Source organism: Polyodon spathula, chromosome 27 (genome assembly GCF_017654505.1).
Source record: "Polyodon spathula isolate WHYD16114869_AA chromosome 27, ASM1765450v1, whole genome shotgun sequence".
NCBI classification, from domain to species: Eukaryota; Metazoa; Chordata; class Actinopteri; order Acipenseriformes; family Polyodontidae; genus Polyodon; species Polyodon spathula.
This window is the reverse complement of record NC_054560.1, coordinates 3,801,324-3,826,757: the sequence shown is the minus strand read 5'-3', so window position 1 is coordinate 3,826,757 and position 25,434 is coordinate 3,801,324. Positions and strand designations below refer to the sequence as shown.

The 25,434-nt window shown below is 42.0% G+C and overlaps 1 protein-coding gene across 1 annotated transcript; it reads left to right on the top strand.

The window, feature by feature from the left end:
- The first annotated feature begins 482 nt into the window (after positions 1-482).
- LOC121301344 (yjeF N-terminal domain-containing 3-like) lies at positions 483-25,085 on the top strand. Its single transcript, XM_041230659.1, has 6 exons — positions 483-678; positions 19,182-19,290; positions 20,810-20,920; positions 23,964-24,077; positions 24,240-24,390; positions 24,684-25,085. The coding sequence occupies exons 1-6, from the start codon at positions 620-622 to the stop codon at positions 24,878-24,880; spliced, it is 741 nt and encodes a 246-aa protein (XP_041086593.1). The 5' UTR covers positions 483-619; the 3' UTR covers positions 24,881-25,085.
- Positions 25,086-25,434: the final 349 nt, after the last annotated feature.

The window sequence follows — 25,434 nt, the reverse complement described above, 5'->3', positions numbered from 1 at the left end:
GGCTGGGGGGTAAACACAGTAGTGCCTTCCTTTTCCCATTGCGTTACAAGTTTCTCTAACTGCAGTCAGGTCTATGACATGCTCAAAAAATGTTAAAACAATTGTCAACCAGTTGCATTTGTGTTTGCCCAGCTGCGGCACATTCATGTTGTGGTTATTATTCTACTCTTGTCAACAGCTCTCATTTTGACAGTATCAAAGAATTCATAACCCCTGCCCCCATCTTGGTGTGCTCATTCTGAACTCCGGCTATTGTAACCCTCAACTTCAAATTAACAGCTGTAATTTATTTTAATTAACACTGAAGTAAAATTACCCTGAGCTGTATTAAAATGAATAGCCATTCCAGATCCATTCAGTGATCTACACTAGAAGGTTGTACACTGCTCAGCCAATCAGCTGCCTTCCCACGGTCTCCCTGCCTCCTAATAGGCTGAGCCTGCCAGCTAGGCTTCTCTTATAAAACACAGTGAGCTACTTTTATTAGAGACACGGTGCAGGGAGAAACACAGAGCTAGCATTGACAGCGTGTGAAAGAGGCAGAGTGAGTGAGCGTGCTACTGTTTCTGAAGCCGGCACAGATTCTATACTGCTTCACGTTTGGACCCGGGGGCCCAGAATGAACCACAGCACAGCAGAACAGAGACCAGAACCCATTGAGCCTCTCAAATACCTGAGGTAAGAAAGGCTGGGGTGTGAACCTGCTAATGCATTGTATTATTTTTTTTTTTGCAAGGGGGTCCTAAATCTTAAAGGGAGTTCCTGCAGCACTGGGGACATGTTAAACAATAATTTTTTAGAACGATTTGTTTCCAGCTGGAGCACGGGCAAGAATTCCGTGATGCAATATTGTTTTTGATGCAAAAATAAACAAACAGCAGTGCTGCTTGTACAGTGCAAGTCGGCTGAATTGTTTAAACAGTGGGTGTACATTGAATTGAACGCATTGTGCCATGAAAGATTGCACAGCTACAGGATGGGTCTGTAGGAATTCAAGCATGCCTGTGTGCCTGTTCATCTGTAGCTTTACCACACTGAAGGGAGATTAGCAATACAGCCACTCGTAATCTCTCGTTTTAATGTGCTGATAGTATTTACCCCCCTCCGGGATCACCTTTGACTGTGTTTAATATTACAAGGATGTGAGTACATGATGCAGACTGAAACTGAAGATGAAGCCCTTGTTTGAACAAATTATTTTGTGTGTTTTGTTTGTCTTGTTTTAAAATCAGCCCAGGTGCTTGCAAAAAAAAAAAAAAAATCTACTAGATTAATACTTATGCATAAAACATAGACACAAGCCTATAGATTTTATCAGGTCAACCGTTGCAAGAATAGAAAGATGTGAACTGTGGCGGGCGATCTAAATACCACCGGCATTTAGATCATTAAAATAGGACCCTGGTTGACTTTTTAAAGATTTGCACTGACAGAAATACACGAAAGAGACTTGGGTACAGGGCTAGAGAGTTTGAGTTTTCAAAACTTCAGCACACAAAGAGCCTTTGTTTCAACAATCTTGACGGTAGCATTTAAACCAAACACTTTGTAGGTCGATTGAATACCCCCCCTCGGCCAAAATAAGCCCATCTGAATCTGAGCTCTGTTGTTCAGCCACGCTGTCTGATCAAAGGACAGTCCACCTCAGCCTTGTGATGTAGGCGTGGGGAGAACCCACAAGACAAGCCTGTTAGTGTTAATCACATCCAGCACAGTCCAGTGTTGGTAGTGGCGTTTACAGGGGTGAGAATGAGACTCCTACTGCATAGCAGTGTCACCCATTCCAGGTTTTACTACGGGCTTGATTAGCCACAGTGTAGGCAACAAGCGCAGGTGCAGCTTATTAAACTCAGAGTAAAAGCAGGAATGGATCAAACTGCTATGCTAATGGGAGTCTTATTTCCATCCCTGCGGTTGCATGGATCTTGGGCGTATCTGTTGGTGCGTGTGTGCATCTATACAGCAGTGACGCAGATCTATGGCATAAAATGCACACAGTGGTCTCGCGCTCCATCAGGGCAGCCCCAGAGGGAACCACAAAAATTATGATTCTTAAATTATTCTTCTTCTAAATCCTCGAAAGGGTTCCTGTTCTGCAAGGACTGTCCTGGTCACTTGGCTTTGGTGCTGCCTTTAAAAAAAAAAAAAAAAAATCAATTAACATCTTTCAGTCGGCACGGAGAGAGAGGCAGAGAGGCAGTATAACTGCCAGCCCCCCTGGCAAGGCTGAAAATGAGCTGGGGGTGGGGTAGGCTCAAAGCTATGGTACAGACTACAGAGCTTTACATGTATCGGGCTTGCATGCTACAGGAAACTGCATTGATTTGAAGGGTACCATCTGCTTGATTTATTTTTTTGGCAGTGGTTGCAAAAACGTTCCTGTCAATCAAGTGAGCATATTTGTGCATTTACTGTAGATTGTCCCTCTTTAACCAGGACCTCCATATAGGAAAGTCTATTCAGACAAAAACTGTACTGGGCTGTGAGCGCTCCAGGTCTCTCAAAGCACATGAAAAGAGCTCACAGCGCAGAAGTGTAGGAGAGCTATGGCACACATCCCTACACTGTCCTATTCCTTCAGAAGGAGAGTTGTGCCATACACACTGCATGTTGCGTTACAGCTCTGGGCTATATTTAGGTGAAGCTAACGTTGTTTTTTTTTTTTTTTAAGTGTAAAACACACCATTTAGTACTCAGCATTGATTTGAAGAGGACGCTTGTCGTCCGCCTGCTGGCTTTTCAGCAGAAGATAAATTACTGTATTTGAAGAAACATAATGGAAGGATTACAGTGATTTGCTGTCTCCTCTGTGTTTAAGAAACGCTCCACTTCTCAACGGCTGTCGAAATCCCTCCACCCCGCCCACGCTGTGCTGTGCTGTGCTGTACCGTACCCCCTGCTCAGAGAGTCTTTATTACAGAAGCTTAGTTTGTCCTTGTGTATCTCCAGCCCAATGGAGTATGCATTCCCAAGTCTGCTTTCTGCTTGAGCAATGACGTCCCACAGGGTGAATTACAAGAGGGTGCAGACCTGGTGTGGACGGTATAAAGGCACGCGTGATTTCCGATGAGCGAGGCGTTATTGCTATCGTGTGTGATACAGGGAATGTGCATGTCATTGTCCTGGGAAACGGCTGCTTTTCCTCATTAACACCGCTTCCTATCTGGAGACAGATTTTATTTAAGCTGGAACATAATTGCTGGAAATGTATGAAAGCAGGAGCTGGGAGGGGAAATATGTCACAATCGATATTATTTTAATTGGACTTGTTACAGATTCGATGGGGGCGGGAATTCTGTCTATTCCTAGCAATAGGGTCAGTCTCCAGGTGTGAAAACAGCAGCATTGTAAATACATATCCAAACCAGTAAAGGATTAATGTCAAATGCCTCTAATTAGAGATCTACTGTATGATGGCAGGATAATAAAAAAGCATTGATATACATCATGCACACATTAACTGTATAGTAACCGTATCCCGCATGTTCATCTGCATTAATCACTAGATCTCCATTCCCAGTGTGATTGAGAAATCTCACGATGGTCCCCATTAAGAGCAATGAGCACGTACTGGTTTTGCACGTTGCAGACGTCTGCCTTGCACAAGCCGAAATGTTGCGTCCAAGAATGAAATGAAGTCTGTTGGTATTGCTACTTAAAATAACAGCCACCTCACAGGGTGTTAAGCCTGGGAGCTCACATCATGAGGAGGGAGTGTTGCTATTATAATGCAATGGAGATGTAGGGTTTGCATGGCAATTTGGAAACATTTTCGGTTTTGTGTTCTTCCACTGATGGAACCTGCCGTTTCTTTCTCTCCTCAAGTCTCCTTGTACTGCACAGTGATGTTACTTGCAGGACGCTTCTATTGTCAGTCAATCATACCAGTCCATTGCTGTGTATAATAATTGCTGTTGCACCTTTGTAGCGCTGACTATTGCTCCAGTGAATGCCAATTTGTTTGAACTAAACCAGCACGTTCTGAGGTGATGGAGATGCTGGGCGTGTTTCTTAGGCAGAGGCAAGATCTCCAATACACTGCCCTAGCCATGCTGTGCTGGAAGTGCTCTTAAGAAACCCAGCACCAATAAGGGTCCGATAACACAGATTAAAATCATTTTCTAACCTCTTAACACCCTGCAGTGGAAGGAGAAGTTCTGCGCTGGCTTCTAGTATTCCCTGAAAAGGCTGCCTTAATTAGATAAAGCGTAATTCTGTGAAATAACCAAACCTCTGCTTTCAGCGTGATTGAATTCTCTAGTCTCTTGTGCTAAGAGATTCCCCTCACGCCAGACGCTGGCTCTGAATTATGTCATTTGCTTTTAGTGCAGTTCCATTGTTAAACTTTGATAACTACTGATACTGCCTGCTTTTACATGGTAACCCAGCACAGGTGGGAAAGGGCGTTACCGTGCTCTTAATTTCATGTTTTTTCTCACAGATCAAATGGTTCGCATTGCGGTGAACAGTGCTGATAAATAGAGGCTGTTAGACTGTTTTCTCTGAAGTTGTGTGTGTGCGTGCATCTCTTAATTTTGCTCTTTTCCTCGATGTGAAATTTCTCTGGGCTGTGCAGTGAGCAATAATAATTGAAGCCGTGAATCTGAGTTCAATGTCTGCCTAACAGGACCACTCTGTTATTCAGAGGCTGTGTTTTGCATTGCAGTGTGCAGCGTCCTGAGAAGGAGAGTAAGTCACACAGACATCATCTCCAGTGGGAATCGTGCAAACGCAGTTACACTAGCTTCAGTTTCTCCTAATATGATACAATGCAATGCAATTCAAACATACTTTTTTTTTTTTTTTTTTTTTTTATAGCGCCCTTCAAAAAATCGAGCAGGTTTTCATTTAGCTGTATGTATGTGAAGCTGACTGGAGCAGACTGCACCATGCTTCACAAACTCAGTCCATTCAATATTTATGAAACCCAGCCCTGGCAGTATTTGAATGTGGAACCTTGTTATTTAGCAGTGTATTAATTTGGGGCACAAGCACCTTTTCCGGGGGTGAAAGCAGGGAGGACAGTGATAACACTGCTGATCAGGAAGAAGCTGGGCTCCAGGCCCAACAGGCTACTTCCCTCCTTGAACCAGCACCTCATCCTCCCAAGGTATTGAGTGTTGCCTGTCGCTCAGGGAAGCAAAACAAAAATTCTAAATATATATATATATATAAAAAAAAAAAAGAACTCTGTGCTGCTGTTTTCTCCTATTGCACTGAAACCAGGGGGTATTACAATTAAGTGTATAGCAATTGTTGTTTTGTTTATGCTTCTGAAATGCTTTTATATGATTTAAGTTCAATTTTTATAAGGTTATGATTATAGTAGTCCAAATAGTCCAATAGTTCATAAAAAGGTGCAGAACCTGGGTTATGTATTCACACCTAATTCTCACCGGGAGCGCAGGGCAGCAAAACTATTTAAAAAAAAAAAAAATTGCTTTGGCCTGCAGTTTGGAAGGGTCTGGGGGTCTGTGGCAAGGCCTCCTGAACAGTGTAGCGTTTGGAGTTGATACGGGAGAGCAGGGTGGAATCGGGTACTGAAGGTAATGAGAGGGAAGAGCACGGATTTCCTTTGAAGATCGTGTCTTCCCCTTTGATTTGAGGACGAGTCGAAGAGGTTGGGTTGCAGGAGACCATTGAGTTGTAAAGCAGCGGCTGTGTTCTCGTCGGGAGTGGGCTGCTGCTGCACTAATGAAGTGGCAAGTGCATTATTAACAAGGCCCTGACAACTCCAGTGCAGGGTGACAGGGCTCAGTGTTTCTGATTGCTCGAACAGTGCAGCTTTCAAAGACTTCTGCATCTTTAAAGCTGCCTTTCTCTCTCGCGCTCTCTCTCTCTCTCTCTCTCTCTCTCTCTCTCTCTCTCTCTCTCCTGACAGTTGATTTTTTTTTCTTTCTCAGTGTTCTCTATGTACTAATACTATACAATGTGTGAAACGGCAAGCATGTCACATTAATCTTAGCTGTACTGTTATTCTTATTTAATGATACATTAATTAACAATACAAGCTGATTTTCACCCATCCTTCACGTGGTCCCTTTTCTAGCAGATTCCCATACAGTTCAGTAAAAGGGGATGAATGAACAATGAGGCTGTTGTCCGGTCCAGACCTCCTGCCCGCTCTTGCCCTGCTGCCAGGAGTCCTTTGCAGTTTGCAGTTTGCTGAGAAGCAGCGGCTTGGTTCCTTCCCAGAGTTTTCTTCTCTTCCCAGCATCGCTTGACCTCTTCCAGCCGCCCCCGCTCCCCTCACAGCATTTAATGGAGCAGCGTTATCACATCTCGGCTGAAACCCCCGGCCTGGCCGTCGTGGAAGCAATAGAGTGACATTACAGGAGCTGCGATCTTGCACAGCGCACAGAGATCTCATTTAATTTCACTGCGCCTGAAGAGCTCTTCAACACAAGAGCATAAAAAAAAACAAAGCAGCCTGTGAAACAAGAGCACAGAGCCCTGAGTGTGTGCGTGCGTGTGTGTGTTTAACACCCGATTCTAGCGGCAGTGATCTTGTTTAACCCAATCGATCACAAGGCAATGCCTGTTACGCAAAACAGCTGAACCACATGGCTTGTCAAGTGATCGGCTGTGCCGTGCATGAGCCCTTGGGCAGTTAGCTGTTAGCATGTTGGCCGTCAAAATTTTTTGGAGCCCCTTGTGAATCGACCGCATGCTGTAGTTTAAATCCAGCGACTGGTGCTGGTCCTGGATTTGATAAAGGACTAAAGGCTCAGAAAAAGGGAGGATTGTGAGGAACCCTGTAGTTTAAACAGAACCAGACCTTTTCATCAGGGACTGTTAGGACAAACGGATGCGGGCTCCAGCTGAAACATGTGTCCACTTGACTTGTAGGCCCATGATGTGAAACATACTATAAAAAAATTTAAAAAACATGGAAAAAAGTGTGTGTGTGTGTGTGTGTGTGTGTGTGTGTGTGTGTGCCAGTGTGCCACAGCAAGCTCCTGAATGGAGCGCATAGCAGAGAACTAGAGAGAACCCCCTCGTTACTGAGCCTTTCTCCTGTACAATGGATCTCCATGGCAACAACGAGGCATGCAGACCCCCCCCCCTTCCACCATCACAGCTGAAAACCACACTCCAGCAGCTTTTGAGTCAAGAGAGTGATCGTTACATAAACGCGCCCTCAAATTGGAGGGGCTGCGTATTCCAGCATCGCCCAGACCCCTCCACCCCCACCGAAACTCAGGTCACCCAGTAACCCCCTCCCTCGGCTATCCATTGAACTGTGTTTAATGTGAAGCAGCTCCTTCTGCTGCATCCTCTCTGTTTCTCAATGTGTTGCAGAGACAGGGACGTGACTTAGCTCCTTCATTGTTTGATCCATTCCTGGTATTACTTTGAATTTTATAAGACACACCAGAGCTTGTTACATATAAACTGTGGCTAATCAAGCTTGTATTAAAACCTGGAGTGGGGTGATGAAATAGGAGTCTTATTTCCATCCCTGTAATCTCATTTAATGGCCATCATTAAATGAATGCTCTAATTAAAGCAGTTAACTGGTTCTGCACAATAGCAGAGTCCCTACCTGTACATCAGTACTGCAGTATTCCTGATTTAAATCAACTGGCTTCTTGGCCACTCCTCTCCCAGCTTTGAGGACCACTGGCTTAAACCAATACATCGATTGAGACACTGGTCTACCTGACTTAAGTTTTACTTTGAAGTTTCACTGCGGTATCTGAAATCTGCATCACGCCACTCTGACCATACTGGGCTCGGCAGGCAGTCTCTGCGCGGCTTGTTGGCATGCGGAGATGAGGTGGCAGAGGGGCGCAGATCCCCTGGCAAAGCTCTCTCCTTCATCCCGATAGCGCTGGCATTAGCAGCTTGTGCCCACCCTGCCCAGCATGGGGCATGGAGCGAAACGCATGTCCGCTTGACTTGGTTTCTTCCAGTTTTTCTCTTGGAGTTCTGATGGAGCATTGTGAAGTTATGAATGATTAGTCTTTAATTGCCTCCTAAACACTCGTTATTTTACAGGGCTAGTAAACCAAACAACAAAGCAGCTTGAATTTAGGGTCTCAAGTCGATGCTGATGTGGGATTTTATTCCTTCATTTATTTCAAAATACTTCAAAAAAAATTCCAATAAAATCTTGGGATTTGATTGGAGGAATGTTTGAAGCATTTAATTATTTTATTGTTGCGTTTGTTTGAATAATTTGGTTTTTAATTCTCTTTGATCAGTGCCAAAAGATGGGCCTTTTTTAACATTATAAACTTAGGAAAGTTTGATTGAGGCAGGAATGTACAGTGCAATTCTATGCAGGCTGTATATCAAGTTTAATTGATTAGTTTTGAGCTTGTGAGATACTCTGATGTAAACTGTAAATTGAGCAGGAAGATTTGCTGTCTTTGCTGTGATTTCTGTCTGCTAATTCTCCAACTGGATGACCTCTGAGGAATGCAGGAATGCCAGCCATACAACCATGCGAGACTACACAGTGTGGAGGACAGAGCAAATGCAAAATCAACAGCTTGGAATTCTCTATCGGAATCCAGGGCATGTTGTGTAGAGCATCTAATTGGGCTGATTTAACAAGCCAGAGCAATCAATTATACTTTAAAGGAGAGACACAAACCCAATCCTTTCACCCATCTCTGCAGAACAGGTGTAAAATATTTCGATAGGGAGATTTGCGAAATTGCAGAGGGCTTGTTAAGCTTAATGCTCTTTTCCTGCAGCTGAAATGACTTGAGTTGATGAGCTCACAGTTTGAGGAGAGTGTCAGTTGGCTGGCTGTCTCCTTGCAGTAATAGCTAAGGGGATCTCGTCCAGATTTCCACTGTCTGTGTCCCTACAGGTGCTGGGAGAAGAGAAGCACATTGGATCACAGAGGCACACTCTCTCTCTCTCTCTCTCTCTTGAATTAACTCACATTTATTTGGTCTGGCTCCAGGCTTGCCGTGGGACTCTTTCTACATTGTGCGATGTCTTGCTAATTAACATCTAGTTTTGAAGGGAAACTTTTATCAGGGATATTTGAGGACGATTATGTGGCAGCTGTGCTAGTTTCAGGTTGCTCGATGTCACGTCCCCTGCTGATAGCACAAGGCAGAGGTAACTGGTCTATTTTTTTTATAAAACACTGACATGGAGAGCAACAATTAAACACAGGCTTTAAGAAATGACTTTAAAAAAGTAACGCGAGTGTGGGTGGTTCAGTTCACACTGATAGAAATAAACACCGCGGCCATCTCCTACAAAAAACAAATCCTGGAAGGCTATTCCACTCCAGTATCAACAGGTACAATTATATAATTAACTACTACAGGGTCTGGATGCAGTTTTAATTGGTTCAATTAACAGGGTTGGAACAAAGAACTGGAGTGGATGGGCCAATTTTGGGTACCCCTGGATTAGATCGAGGGGTAAATGGAAGAAGCAGACTCATTTTCAAGCCTGCTATTCCAGCCTGCAGCGGTGAGAGAACTCGAAACCGCGCAGAGGAATCCAGCTCCAGATCCATATCGCGGCAGGGTGCTAATTGCTAATATATCTGGTTGATCACAAACATGGCCTTCAGTTTTTAGCTTGAGGCTGTTGTATAGCAAGAGCAGTCAGTGTGCACTAACAGGGAGAGAATACCCATCGATACCACGTTATAAAAACACAACCCGTGACAGCCAAAGCCTCAATAGAGGTCCCTCGATTGCCTCTCAATTGTTCTGTTAATGGGTTTGAGTGGGAGGAGATGCGCAGGCAGCATCGCAGAGATTATGTTAAATGGGTTTCGTTGGAGACGTAGGCAAACCTGTAGTAAAATGTCCGAGGCAGTTCTGTGATAGCTCAGAGAGGTGAACGAAACGCCGCGCCCGCTTTCCGTCTGTCAGGCTGAGCGATAATAGAATTGGTGTTTTTTTCGTTTCCTGAGACGGGCGATATCGGTCTGAAAAGAGAGAGAGATAAGGCTGCAGGGGTTTATCCGAGGATGCGTTAGGTACTAAACTCTTCCCAGGTGGAATAGAACCATTGTTAACAGTTAATCTTTCAAATGCAACGTGACTGATAAACTGTATCCTGGAACATTGGAATGGATACATTTGCAAATTAAATATACAAGCAAAGAAAATTCCCAGTGATAATATTGCTATTGACTATGAAAAAGCCTATTAATAATAATAATAATAATAATAATAATAATAATAATAATCATCATCAAGTTGTACATCAAATCTTTGTAACGCCTTCAATAAAGTTATTTTATGTGTTGTTTTTTCATATTTTTTCCATTGCTTTTAAGTGTTAGCTAATACAACTGGAAATGAAGACTGTGCCCGCTGTCAGAGGAAAATCCAGTTATATTAAATCGATTACAGAGAGATTATACGCCTCTACCCCTCTCTTCTCCCTCCTTCGAGAATGCACACCTCTTCATTAAAATGTTCAAATACATTGACTATTTTCAGATGTTCAGTCAGGCACAGGCTTCGTAAATATTTGATAAACGTTAGTAGTAGTTTTTTTTTTTTTATTGTTATTCATCGTACTGCCAGAGAGATGTGCCTTCACAGCGCTGAGAAACACATTGCACGACTATATCAGTCCACACTGTGGGTCAGTATTTAGATTTTCTTTTCTCTAAGTTAATGTGTCGTGTCTAGGGTGTTTCTTAGTTTGAATGAGAGGACCAGGATAACATCTGTAGACCGCACACAATGTACTGGTATTTAAGAAAGAGTGAAGTTAATTGGTACCTTTCCTAAAATGCACAGGTATGGTTTTTTTTTGTTTTGTTTTTGTTATATTTAGATTTTTGAACTCTGGCATTTGTTGTGATGCTCTATGAGCTCTGGAATTAGTTGTGATGTTCTATGAACTCTGGAATTAGTTGTGATGTTCTATGAACTCTGGAATTAGTTGTGATGTTCTATGAACTCTGGAATTAGTTGTGATGTTCTATGAACTCTGGAATTAGTTGTGATGTTCTATGAACTCTGGAATTAGTTGTGGTGTTCTATGAACTCTGGAATTAGTTGTGGTGTTTTATGAGCTCTGGAATTAGTTGTGGTGTTCTATGAACTCTGGAATTAGTTGTGGTGTTCTATGAGCTCTGGAATTAGTTGTGGTGTTCTATGAACTCTGGAATTAGTTGTGGTGTTCTATGAACTCTGGAATTAGTTGTGGTGTTCTATGAACTCTGGAATTAGTTGTGGTGTTCTATGAACTCTGGAATTAGTTGTGGTGTTCTATGAACTCTGGAATTAGTTGTGGTGTTCTATGAACTCTGGAATTAGTTGTGATGTCCTATGAACTCTGGAATTAGTTGTGGTGTTTTATGAACTCTGGAATTAGTTGTGGTGTCCTATGAACTCTGGAATTAGTTGTGGTGTTCTATGAACTCTGGAATTAGTTGTGATGTCCTATGAACTCTGGAATTAGTTGTGGTGTTCTATGAGCTCTGGAATTAGTTGTGATGTTCTATGAACTCTGGAATTAGTTGTGATGTTCTATGAGCTCTGGAATTAGTTGTGATGTTCTATGAACTCTGGAATTAGTTGTGATGTTCTATGAACTCTGGAATTAGTTGTGATGTTCTATGAACTCTGGAATTAGTTGTGGTGTTCTATGAACTCTGGAATTAGTTGTGGTGTTCTATGAACTCTGGAATTAGTTGTGGTGTTCTATGAACTCTGGAATTAGTTGTGGTGTTCTATGAACTCTGGAATTATTTGTGGTGTTCTTGAACTCTGAATTATTTGTGGTGTTCTATGAACTTGGTGTTCTATGAACTCTGGAATTAGTTGTGGTGTTCTATGAACTCTGGAATTAGTTGTGGTGTTCTATGGACAGGATAACATCTGTACACAAGATAAGATGCACTGGAATGTGGGAAAGTACTTCACTGTGATTGTTTGATTTTTGATATCTGATTTTATAAAATAATTTCCTAAAATTCAATCTGGCAACACAGGTGAAAATATTGCTGTGATTAGGTTTGCCCTCAGACTGGAGTTTGCCAAGATACATAATGCAACAATATCTGAGACGCAATCTGTACGGCGTTGCATGTTGATTGCATCTGTTTTTCCTCTCCTGAACTTGCACAGAAATCAGGAGCTGCTGCTGTCTCCTGTGAAGTGGGATTGACGCCTCTGAAGTCAGTTGTGATTGCCAGATGCTAGCTGTTGCAAGCTGGGGAAAACGGCCACTTCAGAATAGTACATGTGTGAAATGTGTTGCTTAGGGGAGCCACTAAAACAATACTAATGGACCAAAAAATAGAATCTGTCCTGCAGCTAATAAAGCAGTGCTATAGCAAGCTAGCACAGAGCCCCATGAGAACGCTCTCCTTCCCGACATTGTGGGCCTTTCTCCTGACTGCAGCTTGGCTAAGTGGTGTAGTCCGAGCCACAACGTGCATAATAAGCACGCTAAGTTACGTGACTCGCAACTCCGTCCCGCACAACTCTGTGATTCGGTCAACAGTCCTCTTCATGCAATGAAAAGAGCATTAGTCACTTCTTCTATTAACAAATACTTCTTTAAGATGGCTAAAAATGCTGGCGAAGCCTGCAGCAGCAGCGGGTCGACTACTACTGTGGACACAGAAACCAAGTAGCAAAACAGCAAAGTAGAAAAATACTTTGTGGAAATACTTGTAGAAATTAGATAAATAGAAGTCTCGCCCTTTGTAACCAGGCACGCCGAGCCTTTCCCGAAAAGTCAAAGGGCAGTTGTAAGTTGTCATGGTTGCCGTGCTTCCTGGTGAAGGTAGCTTATTTGACAGAAATGTCACATCGCTTTCAAGAGCTGAACACAGTTGTGTGTTTTATTTCATCACTTAAAGGTCAGTAGCCAAAGATGTTTCTTTCTTAACTGCGGTCGCTTACCCAAGGGGTGTCCTAGGAAAATCCTGCAATGCTTTCAGATCTGATAGTTATAAATCAAAAAAGATTAAGTTGGTTTTCAGTTCTCCAAAGCCCCTAGTTCTCTGTTTTTGCAGATGTGGTAAAACCAACCTGGGTAGCTTCTAATTGGAGACCCCCATAAGGGTGATTACACACCTCATAAAAGCCTTCATGGGTTTACTAAGCAAATCAATAAGCAGTATTGAGCCGTTGTTGACAGTAACCACAGAAGCAGTCAGGCGGAATGTAATTATAACCCTATAGCTCAAACACAAACAGGACAGCAGAGTACCAAATAATGCATGGGTCATCCAGCTGTTAAAATCTCCAATCCTGAATGTTAGGAAACAAAGCAGGAGTGAAAGAGTTAAGTTTCAACATGCAACGTGGTACGAGATCGACCGTATAAGTCCCGGGGTAGTTAGTTAGCTGGCAGCTGAATAGGAAAACGCAAAATTGACAGCGTGGTGGTATAACCTGAGGTATAACCATCACAAAAAACGATCACAAGATCCATAATACAAAATAAAAGCATACAAGATAGAGCACATGTCTATATAAGCACCCGCGGCAGCTCTGTAGCATTAAGTTATAATAATATCTTTATTTTTATACAGCGCCTTTCACAGAGGACCACTGTATAAATATATATATATATATATATATATATATATATATATATATATATATATATATATATATATAGATATACGATTCTGCTTGACACTTGGTAAACCCGTGTAATGACTCCACGAAACCAAAAAGTTGTCTGACAGTTGTCGCTTGAGTTTCAGTCTTTGTGTTCTTCAGCAGACTGTGAAACGAATTTAAACCTGGATTGTTACGAGAACCGGACTCCTATAATAAAAACGAATTATTGTTTAATTATCGTGAACGCACTCATGTGTTGTCTTTGCATCTGCAATAAGATTGGAATGGAATTAGAAATTAAACCTCTTTCGTGCCCCGGGCAATCACTTTAAAAGTTCTAAACGACTCTTGGGATTCTGTTTCAGGTGAATGGGTTTTAAAAGAAACAAAACATAACGTAGCTGAGCAATTACTGTAGCAAACGGCTGGCTAATTGCTGCAAAACAAGGCATTTATCAGCGTCTGCGGGGAAATCAAGGCTCCCCTGCTAAAATAAATACACGTGCTCACACGGAGAGTGCTACTTAGTCACAAACTTAACCTGCATATATATTTTTTTGTAACACGAAGCTCCAAAGAGTTATTGGGATATTCAGAAACCAAGCAAATACAGATTTCAGGATACGCTTCCGTCAACAGTCGTCTTGACTAAAACTCAAAGAACTTCACCGAGGATCTTTTGCTACGTAATACGTCAGGGTTGCGTTCCGAAACATTTACGCAGAGCTGTTGACTTGCAACCTTCTTGACAATGCCGATAACCAGAGCCATGCCAGGGAACAGCGGTCTCCAGAGACTTCCTCATTGATAAATGTGTCTTTGCTGAACCTTGGTCCTGGTCAGACAATTCACGGAGGGCAGTGACTGTACGGTTTCTAAAGTGATTGAGGTATATAATGAGACCTCTTGTTCTGCAGTAGGCTAGATTAATGGTTTTCACGTCCAAGTAAAACAGGGTCTTATTTAAATAGCTGTTTCTTCTCTGTAATTAATACGTGACAAAGGTGACAATTTAATACGAGGCTCTGTGTTTTAGTGGGTGGGGGGGTGGTGCAGCCTGAGGGCACAAATATAGCTATCTAGCTGTCAGAGCAGCCAAGTAATTACTCTTACATTTCATATAGCAGAGGTTGCTATGGGAAACCAAGTTAGGAGTTATTTAGCTTTGCCCAAAACTGTGTTTTTCTTTCTTTCTTTCTTTCTTTCTTTCTTTCTTTCTTTCTTTCTTTCTTTCTTTCTTTCTTTCTTAATTTGTGGGTATTAAAAAACCCAAAATGCCACTTGGTAATAGCGCTGTATTAAAACAAATGATCACATTTATTGGGGGAAAAAAAATCCTATTCCTATTATAGAAACATTATGCTGTTTGCAATAAAATAAATAAAAATAAACCTTTCAGAGAACATAAAGAAAAAGTCACCTATTAGCTGCCAAGCGTGTAATTAAAACACTGTCCCTCCCTCACTCAAAGAACACGTCATTCAGTCTTAAAGAGCTTACCACAACCAGAACAAACCATCTGATCTAGAACCACTGCAGCACCACCTACTGGTGTGGCAAGGCAGGGATTATTAAGAGTCTAGGTGTTGAATGAGATTATTAAGAGTCTAGGTGTTGAACGAGATTATTAAGTGTCTAGGTGTTGAACGAGATTATTAAGTGTCTAGATGTTGAATGAGATTATTAAGTGTGTAGGTGTTGAATGAGATTATTAAGTGTCTAGGTGTTGAATGAGATTATTAAATGTCTAGATGTTGAATGAGATTATTAAGTGTGTAGGTGTTGAATGAGATTATTAAGTGTCTAGGTGTTGAACAAGATTATTAAGCGTCTAGGTGTTGAATGAGATTATTAAGTGTCTAGGTGTTGAACGAGATTGTTAAGCATCTAGGTGTTGAATGAGATTATTAAGAGTCTAGGTGTTGAACGAGATTATTAAGTGTCTAGGTGTTGAACGAGATTATTAAGTGTGTAGGTGTTGAATGAGATTATTAAGTGTGTAGGTGTTGAATGAGATTATTAAGTGTCTAGGTGTTGAATGAGATTATTAAGTGTGTAGGTGTTGAATGAGATTATTAAGTATCTAGGTGTTGAATGAGATTATTAAGTGTCTAGGTGTTGAATGAGATTATTAAGTATCTAGGTGCTGAATGAGATTATTAAGTGTGTAGGTGTTGAATGAGATTATTAAGTGTCTAGGTGTTGAATGAGATTATTAAGTGTGTAGGTGTTGAACGAGATTATTAAGAGTCTAGGTGTTGAACGAGATTATTAAGTGTCTAGGTGTTGAACGAGACTATTAAGTGTCTAGGTGTTGAATGAGATTATTAAGTGTGTAGGTGTTGAATGAGATTATTAAGTGTCTAGGTGTTGAATGAGATTATTAAGTGTGTAGGTGTTGAATGAGATTATTAAGTGTCTAGGTGTTGAATGAGATTATTAAGTGTGTAGGTGTTGAATGAGATTATTAAGTATCTAGGTGTTGAATGAGATTATTAAGTGTCTAGGTGTTGAATGAGATTATTAAGTGTCTAGGTGTTGAATGAGATTATTAAGTGTGTAGGTGTTGAACGAGATTATTAAGAGTCTAGGTGTTGAACGAGATTATTAAGTGTCTAGGTGTTGAATGAGATTATTAAGTGTGTAGGTGTTGAATGAGATTATTAAGTGTGTAGGTGTTGAATGAGATTATTAAGTGTGTAGGTGTTGAATGAGATTATTAAGTGTGTAGGTGTTGAATGAGATTATTAAGTGTCTAGGTGTTGAATGAGATTATTAAGTGTGTAGGTGTTGAATGAGATTATTAAGTGTGTAGGTGTTGAATGAGATTATTAAGTGTCTAGGTGTTGAACGAGACTATTAAGTGTCTAGGTGTTGAATGAGATTATTAAGTGTGTAGGTGTTGAATGAGATTATTAAGAGTCTAGGTGTTGAATGAGATTATTAAGTGTGTAGGTGTTGAATGAGATTATTAAGAGTCTAGGTGTTGAATGAGATTATTAAGTGTGTAGGTGTTGAATGAGATTATTAAGTATCTAGGTGTTGAATGAGATTAAGTGTCTAGGTGTTGAATGAGATTATTAAGTGTCTAGGTGTTGAACTAGATTATTAAGCATCTAGGTGTTGAACAAGATTATTAAGAGTCTAGGTGTTGAACGAGATTATTAAGTGTCTAGGTGTTGAACGAGACTATTAAGTGTCTAGGTGTTGAATGAGATTATTAAGTGTGTAGGTGTTGAATGAGATTATTAAGAGTCTAGGTGTTGAATGAGATTATTAAGTGTGTAGGTGTTGAATGAAATTATTAAGTATCTAGATGTTGACTGAGATTATTAAGTGTCTAGGTGTTGAATGAGATTATTAAGTGTGTAGGTGTTGAATGAGATTATTAAGTGTCTAGGTGTTGAACGAGATTATTAAGTGTCTAGGTGTTGAATGTTGATGGGATATGTTGATGGTGCTGGGTATAGAATCAGCACACAAACTCTGTGAGTCACATATCCCCAGTGTGACAGAGGTTCACACTTAACGTGGGTACGTATTTAGAGGGGGATAATGTGCGTGGTTTTGCCAGGGTGCATGTGTGTGCGTGTAGTGGTTGTTCTAGTTACTTTGTAGTTATTGTTTGAAGGGTGTATTGATTTGATCAGAGTGTTTTAGGTTTTTTTTGCCGGCTCTTCTTAGAACCTCTTGAAAATTAGATGTATGTCTGAAGGGCTCCATCCTGGTTAAATAAATTTGAGATTAGAATTTGAAGCATGGTGAACGTTAAGATAAGAGTGCCTGGAAGTGTAGGCGTTCTGAGAGGGCTGAAATTGGTAATCTCATTTTTCTGACTATGTTGGATACAATCTAATTTCTCTTTCTCTCTCTCTCTCTCTCACTCGCTCGCTCGCTAAACATGCCTTATTACATTTGGGTCTCCATGGATACAGACACTAAGGAGAGAGAGAGAGAGAGAGAGAGAGAGAGGACATAATTAAACACAAAATGAATGTCTTCAAGATTCGGAACTGTATCCATTTAAATGATGCATTTGTGTATCTAATTTATTGCTCAGAAATAAACAGAACTTTACTAAAAAAAGAACACAAGCAACAATGTTGTAGCATTGAGATTCACAGGTGCATTTATTAGAGTTCATTCCATTATAGACAACTTCATGCACTCTCTTGGGTTGGGGTTTCTGTAGGTGCAGAGCAAGGGAGACAGGGGACAGCTGTAACGTTTTGTTACCTTTCTCTCCATTACGCACAAATGATTTAAGCTAGACCAGACTTTGATGCAAACAACTTGCATCTGACCTCTACCAATCCCCATAGCTATCCTGTTTTCAGAGCTGATAGATAGATGGCAAGAGGGCTTGAAATGTAAGGTGTCCGATGTTACAATTGACCCCATGGCCAGAAGAAATAACATCACACTTTATTTAACTCAAGAATTGAATGTTTTATTGAATAAGATCCATTTTCACACGAAACAAGTATGTTTGTTTTTATTTAACTCAAAAAAAGTGTCTTTATTGAAAAATAAAAATGTTCACATTTTTTTCTTGTCCTACTTTTAAAACTTTTTAACATCCCTAAAATGATAGGCCTTATCAATCATGAATATGTCACTCTGAGACACAATTGTGATGGAAGAACCTTTTGATTCCTTCGGTGCAAGATTCATGTGCCCAATTATAGTTCAGCTAATGGTGTATGGGGTCAATTGTAACACGTGTTACAACTGACCCCAACCCAGAGAGCCATTACTAAACCTCATGTTCCAGCAAGAAACAACAAGACTAAGAGCAAGCAATGGAGTCAATTATAAGTACAGAGATCAGGGATGATAATCTGCTAAAAAATGCTAAAAAACCTGGATCCATGAACTGGGTAACACAGGTATATGTCGCAAAAAGAAAACGATGTACTCCACTAGGTCAAAAATCGATTTTTGTAGGTCAGGGCTTTGGCACAGAGAGCTCTTCTTCCACAGGCAGACAGAGACCTGAACTGGGCATGTGCCCCAGTAAGTGATGGCACTCTAGCTTGCTTGTGATTGGAGAAATTCAAGGTGTTACAACTGTCCCCGGTCTCCCTTATGCATCACATGTAGGCAGCGCCTGTGGTGTCAATTTTGGTAAGCATGACCCCGAGAAAGTGACATCAGCGCTTAAAATAGAACTACGAAAATTGGAATTCTGAGCGGATTTAAAACATTCCGCACAGAACTCAATCCACTGCTTCTGCAAGATACTGGTTACCTCATCAGACCTGACATAAGAACATATTCATTGGTTCTATAGATTACTCATATAATTCTTTATACCCTTATAAAGACCATGAAGACTTGCAAGTACCATTGCATACATTAACAAAACAAAACGAACAGATTGCCTGTCCCAGGGGGGCAGTACTTTGCTTGGCTACCAGCAGGTGTCTCCAGAAATACGCACCTCGCTCTCTCTCCTCTACGGTTTCAGCATTGTCCACTAGGGGGTGGCAAAGATTGCTCAAACTATGAGCTTGACTTTTATTTTGTTGAGTTCATCATGTTGTGCTATTTGATAAGAAGCCCAATTCAAACACAAGATGAAATCTCTCTCTCTCTCTCTCTCTCTCTCTCTCTCTCTCTCTCTCTCTCTCTCTCTCTCTCTCTCTCTCTCTGCAGTAAGAAGGAGGCGGCTGTCATTGAGAAAGAGCTGCTGAAGGAATATCGATTCGGGCAACAGCAGCTCATCGAGATCTGGGGCCACGCCTGCGCGCTCGCCATCACCAAGGTAACAAGGCAGGCCACTCCCTCTTCTGCATTCTCTCCTGCTTTTTAATGTTGTCCCTTTTCCCCCTCACGTTGCAATGCACACTTTTCACACGCTTCCCTCTGATTCACACCGCTTTTACTAACTTTGTACTGCTTCCCTGTGCTTTACCATACCCGACCTCGCCTTTACTAAGCGTTTTACCAGTCTTTCTCGAAATGCTAAGCCATGTGTAGGGTGTCTCTTGTATTGGAGGAGAGAGGATTGCAGAGCGGATTGTATTAATTTCCATTTAACATTAACATTACTATGCTGGATCTCTTATAAACATTAATCATGGCATTTTTGTAGTTTTCCCCTATGCTTTTCACAAGGAAGTGTGCGTTCACGCGATCGTTATTTCTGTAGGAATCTCTCTGGCTGGGGTCAGGGATCGCACGCTTAGTGAATAAACCACTGGCTGATGCTTCTCTTTCTGTTCTGAATGTGCATGTTAAACTATGTCAGTTTTATAGATTGCTGCAGTAAGACAAGTGGGATCTCTCTGCCGTTACCTTTCAATGGTCCTGCTATAGCAGGACATAGCGCGGGTTTCAGAAACAAACGTCACAAAGGTTCCCAATCACAGCACAGCCTTGCCACTCAACAGGTCAGCGTGATTTAAATACAGGACCTGAAAAGAAAGTCAAAATCCACTATAAAGCTCTAACTAACTCTAGTCATTTTGAAACTGTTATCTCTTTGTACACTTGATGCACCCTAGTTATTGCTTCTGTTCAAGTGTAAAATGATTTACAGCGTAATTATTTGAGTAAACGTGTTCTTTAATAGGGGCTCCTCATAACAAAATCCTTAACTGTCAGTTGACCGATTCTGTCCCCTTGGAGTTGTGGTGCTGATAAACACAGATGGGATTATTTTTCCACTGTTATTTTATTCTTAGACACAGTCCAAGCTCTGCGTGGCTTGAGGTACAAATAAAAATACATCCTGATTGAGTCATTTTGGCCTCCAAAGCTCCTGTCTAGGTATGGTCTGCGATAAACTGTAGAGAAAGAGGCACAGCTACTGTAGACAGCTTCACAGTGCAGTATTATTGCAGTATACTGAATACTGTGCATGTCTCAATACATTAAACTGTATTGTAGCTGCAGATTAAATTTAACTTTATTAAATTAAATTATATATACAGTACTGGTAGAAATTATGGAAAACATATTTAGTGAGCAAGTCGTCTGAGAGAAATTGTCCAGCATCAAACTCCTGTCCCCAGCTGTGCTGCTTTCCTAGAAAAAGGAGTAAGAAAGGGATCTGGAAAGGACTGAGGAAACATGAACAATACAATCCCCAGCCCTAGACTTGCTATAAATCATTGGTCGTTTCCATAATTCGTGCCAGAGCTGTATGTCCATGTATTTCTCTTTTTATTGTCATGTAGACAAGATTGTTCTGGTTAATGTACCAAACTTACAGGACCTTGTGGACCAGAAACAATCGCACGCTCACTCCCACCCCACTCTGTCTCTCTCTCTCTCTCCAGGCGTTTCCTCTGAGTGCCTTCTCTAAGAAGCAGCCCACAGTGCTGGTCATTTGTGGCCCGGAGCAGAACGGGTCGGTGGGTCTGGTGTGTGCCAGGCACCTGCGGATCTTTGTAAGTACCACCCCCCCCTGATTCAAACGTATTATTTTTAAGTACCAGTTATAAACAATGTTGCGGGAACGTTTGACCGGGCTAGTGCAGATTATTGACAGAGCACCAGATTTGCTGAAAACTAAAATCCACACTTTGCAGCTGTGAAAGCATGAAAGGTGAATTTCTAAATGTCTCTGTGGGTCTGTTTTTGTGCGATTACTGTAGTAAAATGCAACGGTGTCGCTGTTGTTTAACAGTGATGCTATTGTAGTATAATATTAGTGATAAGAATACAGACAGGAGCACCGGAATTGAGCTTCGCATGCTGCCATCAGGGGACAAAGACAGCCTCTGCTTATCTATAATGCATAATACTTACTAAACTTCCTTCATTATAAACTCAAATATATCAATTCCTTCCATCGCATAACCCGACCGCGTGCCAGGGAAGGAGGCGAGAGAGACACCTCTGTCCTGACCTCGGTACCCCCTGCCTCCCTGCCATTCAGTCCTGGGGCTCGCTCAAGCGGAGCTGCAGAATGAGGGCTAATGAGGGTTCGTTTGAAACGCCGCCCCCCTCCGGAGGCATGGCCTGGGGTCACCAGAGGAAAGAATGAGCATGTATCTGGAACACAGTTTGAGGAAGGCTTTACCTGACAGTGTTCAATCCCCAGCAGGCTCTCTCACTGAATAAACCAAAGACAAAGCTCACTTCCTTTTAAGATCTTCCCTTATAAAAATCAAAGTTTACCACGGGAAATTTGCACTGATTATACCATGCGTTTGTCATAGTTTACTGTGGTTTGCAGTGTAAATTTTTTTTAAAATATGCTTTACCATTATTCACAGTGCCTATCCGTGCTTTACCATGCTTTTGCTATGCATATTACAGCTCTGCTTTTCCCATGGGACACTTTCCACGGGTTGTCGTTATTATCCACGGGTGATTATTGTTGCTGCTGTCTTCTCTGTTTATCGCGTGCTTGTGTGTGCTGGGATGGCTGCCAGAACCAGACGTGGGTTTGACTTGGAAAGGTGTTGTTGCAACTGGATGTTTTTTTTTGTAATAATCTTGTGAATATCAGTCAGATAGTTTGACATAAAAGCTTCAGGCAAGCTTTCCATTAGCAAATATGCGGTTTTCCTGAGCAGCTGCACTACAGTTTGCACACCCAGCGCCAGCAATCTGCAAGTTATATATATGCAATTCCAAGCTCTTAATGCGTGTAACGCACCAAGCCTCAGATTCTGTGGTATGTAGAAGCTGCATCTCCCTGTAGAAGATCGGACAGGCATTGGTATAGACCTGAGAGTAACTGCTTTCCCTGTTGAAAGAGCTTTTATAAAAGCACAGTAGCAATGGGCAGCATTGTGTGCTGCATGCTCTCACAGTGCTAATGCAAGCAGGGTGTCTGGAGAGGGGCTGGACCGTGTTCAGCAGGAGAGGCCCGCAGGCGAATGCTCTCATCGCTCAGCCAGACTGCCGGACTGCTCGCTCCAGGATGGGATGATGTCATTCCTGTCTCTTATTATTATATAATGAGTTCTGGAGCCAGCTGCTCCATATTATTGACTGTTTTGTTTACTAAGAGTTATCCCTTTGAGATGCCGACTGTCTGATGGCTTCCAGAAGCATATCAAAAAGCGACCACAACAGAACAAATCAAAGCCTGCAGTTTGTTGACTGAGGGTCCTTTTAGTGGCTGATGACAGGTTTACTTTTAAAAAGCTACAAAAGGTGTAGGGTCAGCATGGGCAGCCAAGCTTAGACTCTGCACAGAGCGTCTCTAGGGATTAAGGTTAGCGGGTTATGATGCAATAGCAAGTTTAGTTATAAAATGAAGCAAAGTTTGCCCCAATTCTACATGTGGAAGTGCGTTGACAATGCAACTGCTGTGTCACTCAACGCGTGCCATTGCAGTGCATTGATTCCATTTTCCGTCACGTAAAGAGCAGCCCTGTTCCACAAAAAAGTGTGTGCTACATATGGCGAGCAGTTCTATTTTTTATCACAGAGGAATAAGTTGGTTTGGAAATCCTGCAGCAATACATCTATTGTACTGAAATGAAAACAAAGAAATGTGGAAGAAACGTGTGAATCATTGAAGAGAGAGTTAAGCCAGAGGGCTGTTTTGTCCTCTGATCCGTGGCAAAGGTGCACTTGGCCCTGTTGTGTTTGTTGGCCTACGTGGAGGTGTTCTGATGCGCAAATTTCAAATACCCAAGCGACAGCTGATTGCATTAAAAGCCAGCCAGGATTTACTGCCTTAGAAAAGCATGGGTGTTCCCAGAGCGAGGAATCATTAATCACAGGCATGGAGACAAACCCAAAAGGCTTGTGAGACGAGAGAGTGTAGATCATACTGTACTGCTGCCAAAGATGCCAGCTTCACACGCCTCTCTGTGAACATATCGGCATATCCTGAGACACATGTGCTCCTGGACTTTTAAGAACTACCAGAAGTTAATAAAAGGTAGGTGGGGTACAGTGAAATCCAATTTGTTACCAATTATCTATTTTTTGATTTTTTTTTTTTTTTTTTTTTAGCACTAGTATCCATTTACCCAAGCCAGCCATGTGCTTTACCTTTCGATGTTGAAGAAAAAGAAAATCTGCACAGGCAGTACATGCATTGTTCAACTACAGCACATGGAAGTGCTCTTAGACTTAACTGGGTTATATTCATGGTCTTATACCAGCTCCAAAAAAACATGTGCTTGCTGTCTTGTTGCTGTTTGACGGGGTTGTTCTCAGTTCACTGTGGATTGGAGCTCACTGGGGAGGCGATCGATTTATATGAAGGTTTTGTGACATTTTGTTATTCATCCATGTATAAAACAATCACAGTTCTAAGGTATGATAAACTAAGTCACGCAGACAAGCCTTCTGGCCAGTGCCTTCTTCAGCTGAAACGTTTGCCTGCTTGACAGCTCCTTGAGGTTTAACATTAGGCTATTCCTTTTAAGAATACAGAGATGCAAGCTTTGTGTGCTGGCGAGGGCTTGCAGGTGTTGTAGCCCGTGTGTGAAAGTGGTGTTGGTGTTTCTCTCTCTCTCTCAGGAGTATGAGCCCACTATCTTCTACCCCAAGAGGACCCAGATCACAATTTACCAGGACTTCACCACCCAGTGTGAGAAGATGGACATCCCCTTCCTCTCCTACCTGCCCACCGAGGTGAGTGACTCACTGACACACGCACGGGGACACACACACACGATTCCTCCTCATTAGTCTTGAGTCATTCAAATGCATTTTAAGAAGAAACTGTTTGAACATGGGGTTAAAGGCAGTTCCGAGTACACCCCTAATCGACGGCTCTCTCTGTGTGTTTTGCAGGTGCAGTTGATAAATGATGCCTACAACATTGTTATTGATGCCATCCTGGGCACAGAGTCGGATCAGGGAGGGGAACAGGAGCCCTTCACCAGCATCCTGAGCACGCTGAAACAAGTGAAGATCCCCATCGCCAGCGTGGACGTGCCCTCAGGTACAACCCCACTGGCACACCCATTCACATAAACAGAGGGGCCGACAATGTCACCTGCACTTTTGGGAAGGGGCGGGGAACCGTGTCATTTTGGTTTGCATATCTAAAAGCGTCATGTATGGGACTGATTAACAATTGGGGGGGGGGGGGATTGCAGAGAGTTGCCCAGTGATGTATGGGACTCATTGCAATGTCGAAGACATTGAGGAAGACTTCCCATTTCTGTATCACGTCTGATACAATGCTTGCTCTCTCTCTCTCTCTCTCTCTCTCTCTCTCTCTCGATCATGCAGGCTGGGATGTGGATAAGGTGAACGCAGACGGGATCACCCCTGAGGTCCTCATCTCCCTGAACGCCCCCAAGAAATGTGCAAAGGGCTTCTCCGGAAAACACTTCCTCGCGGGACGATTTCTACCATACGATATCCAGAAGAAGTTCGACCTGAACCTGCCGGAGTTCCCCGGGACCGACAGCCTGGTGCAGCTGTAACCCAGACACACAGACAGACACACGGACAGCCATGTATATAGATCTATTTAACTATGAATGAGTTGAAAAAACAGTAGCTTTTAAACAGATATACGTATTTTTATTTTACTGTACAGAGGCTATGATGTACAGGGTTCTTCTAAAAGACAGGAACACTAGTGCGTTCAGCCCCCCTCCTGAGTTTTTTAAAAAAGCCCTGTACAGTCTGTATCATAAGTCTAAAGCAAAGTTCCCCTCAGTCACGCTGGGGAAAAATTTAACACTGCTGTGGTGCAATTAGCCATAATAATTATGCAGAATGGGGCATCTTTTGTACATTTTCTGGTCAAAGTTTATGCAGTTTTGATTGGCTAATCACTTAGGCAATCCAGTACAGCAATATACAAAGCAAGTGAGAAGACACAGTGATAGATATATAGATAGATATATACACACTATTGCTGGCGTTAGCCTATCAGAAAATCCAGCCATTCCATTTATCAACAGCATTCTACATGCTGACCTATAGAGGTACAGTCTCCAAAATGCAAAACACCAAAATGTTTAAAGGGAAT

Excerpts from the sequence above, each read along its gene's own strand:
- LOC121301344 (XM_041230659.1), top strand. The coding sequence starts at position 620 with ATGAACCACAGCACAGCAGAACAGAGACCAGAACCCATTGAGCCTCTC. Across the intron at positions 19,291-20,809 it reads GCGCGCTCGCCATCACCAAG|GCGTTTCCTCTGAGTGCCTT; the intron begins GTAACAAGGCAG and ends CTCTCTCTCCAG. Across the intron at positions 20,921-23,963 it reads CCAGGCACCTGCGGATCTTT|GAGTATGAGCCCACTATCTT; the intron begins GTAAGTACCACC and ends TCTCTCTCTCAG.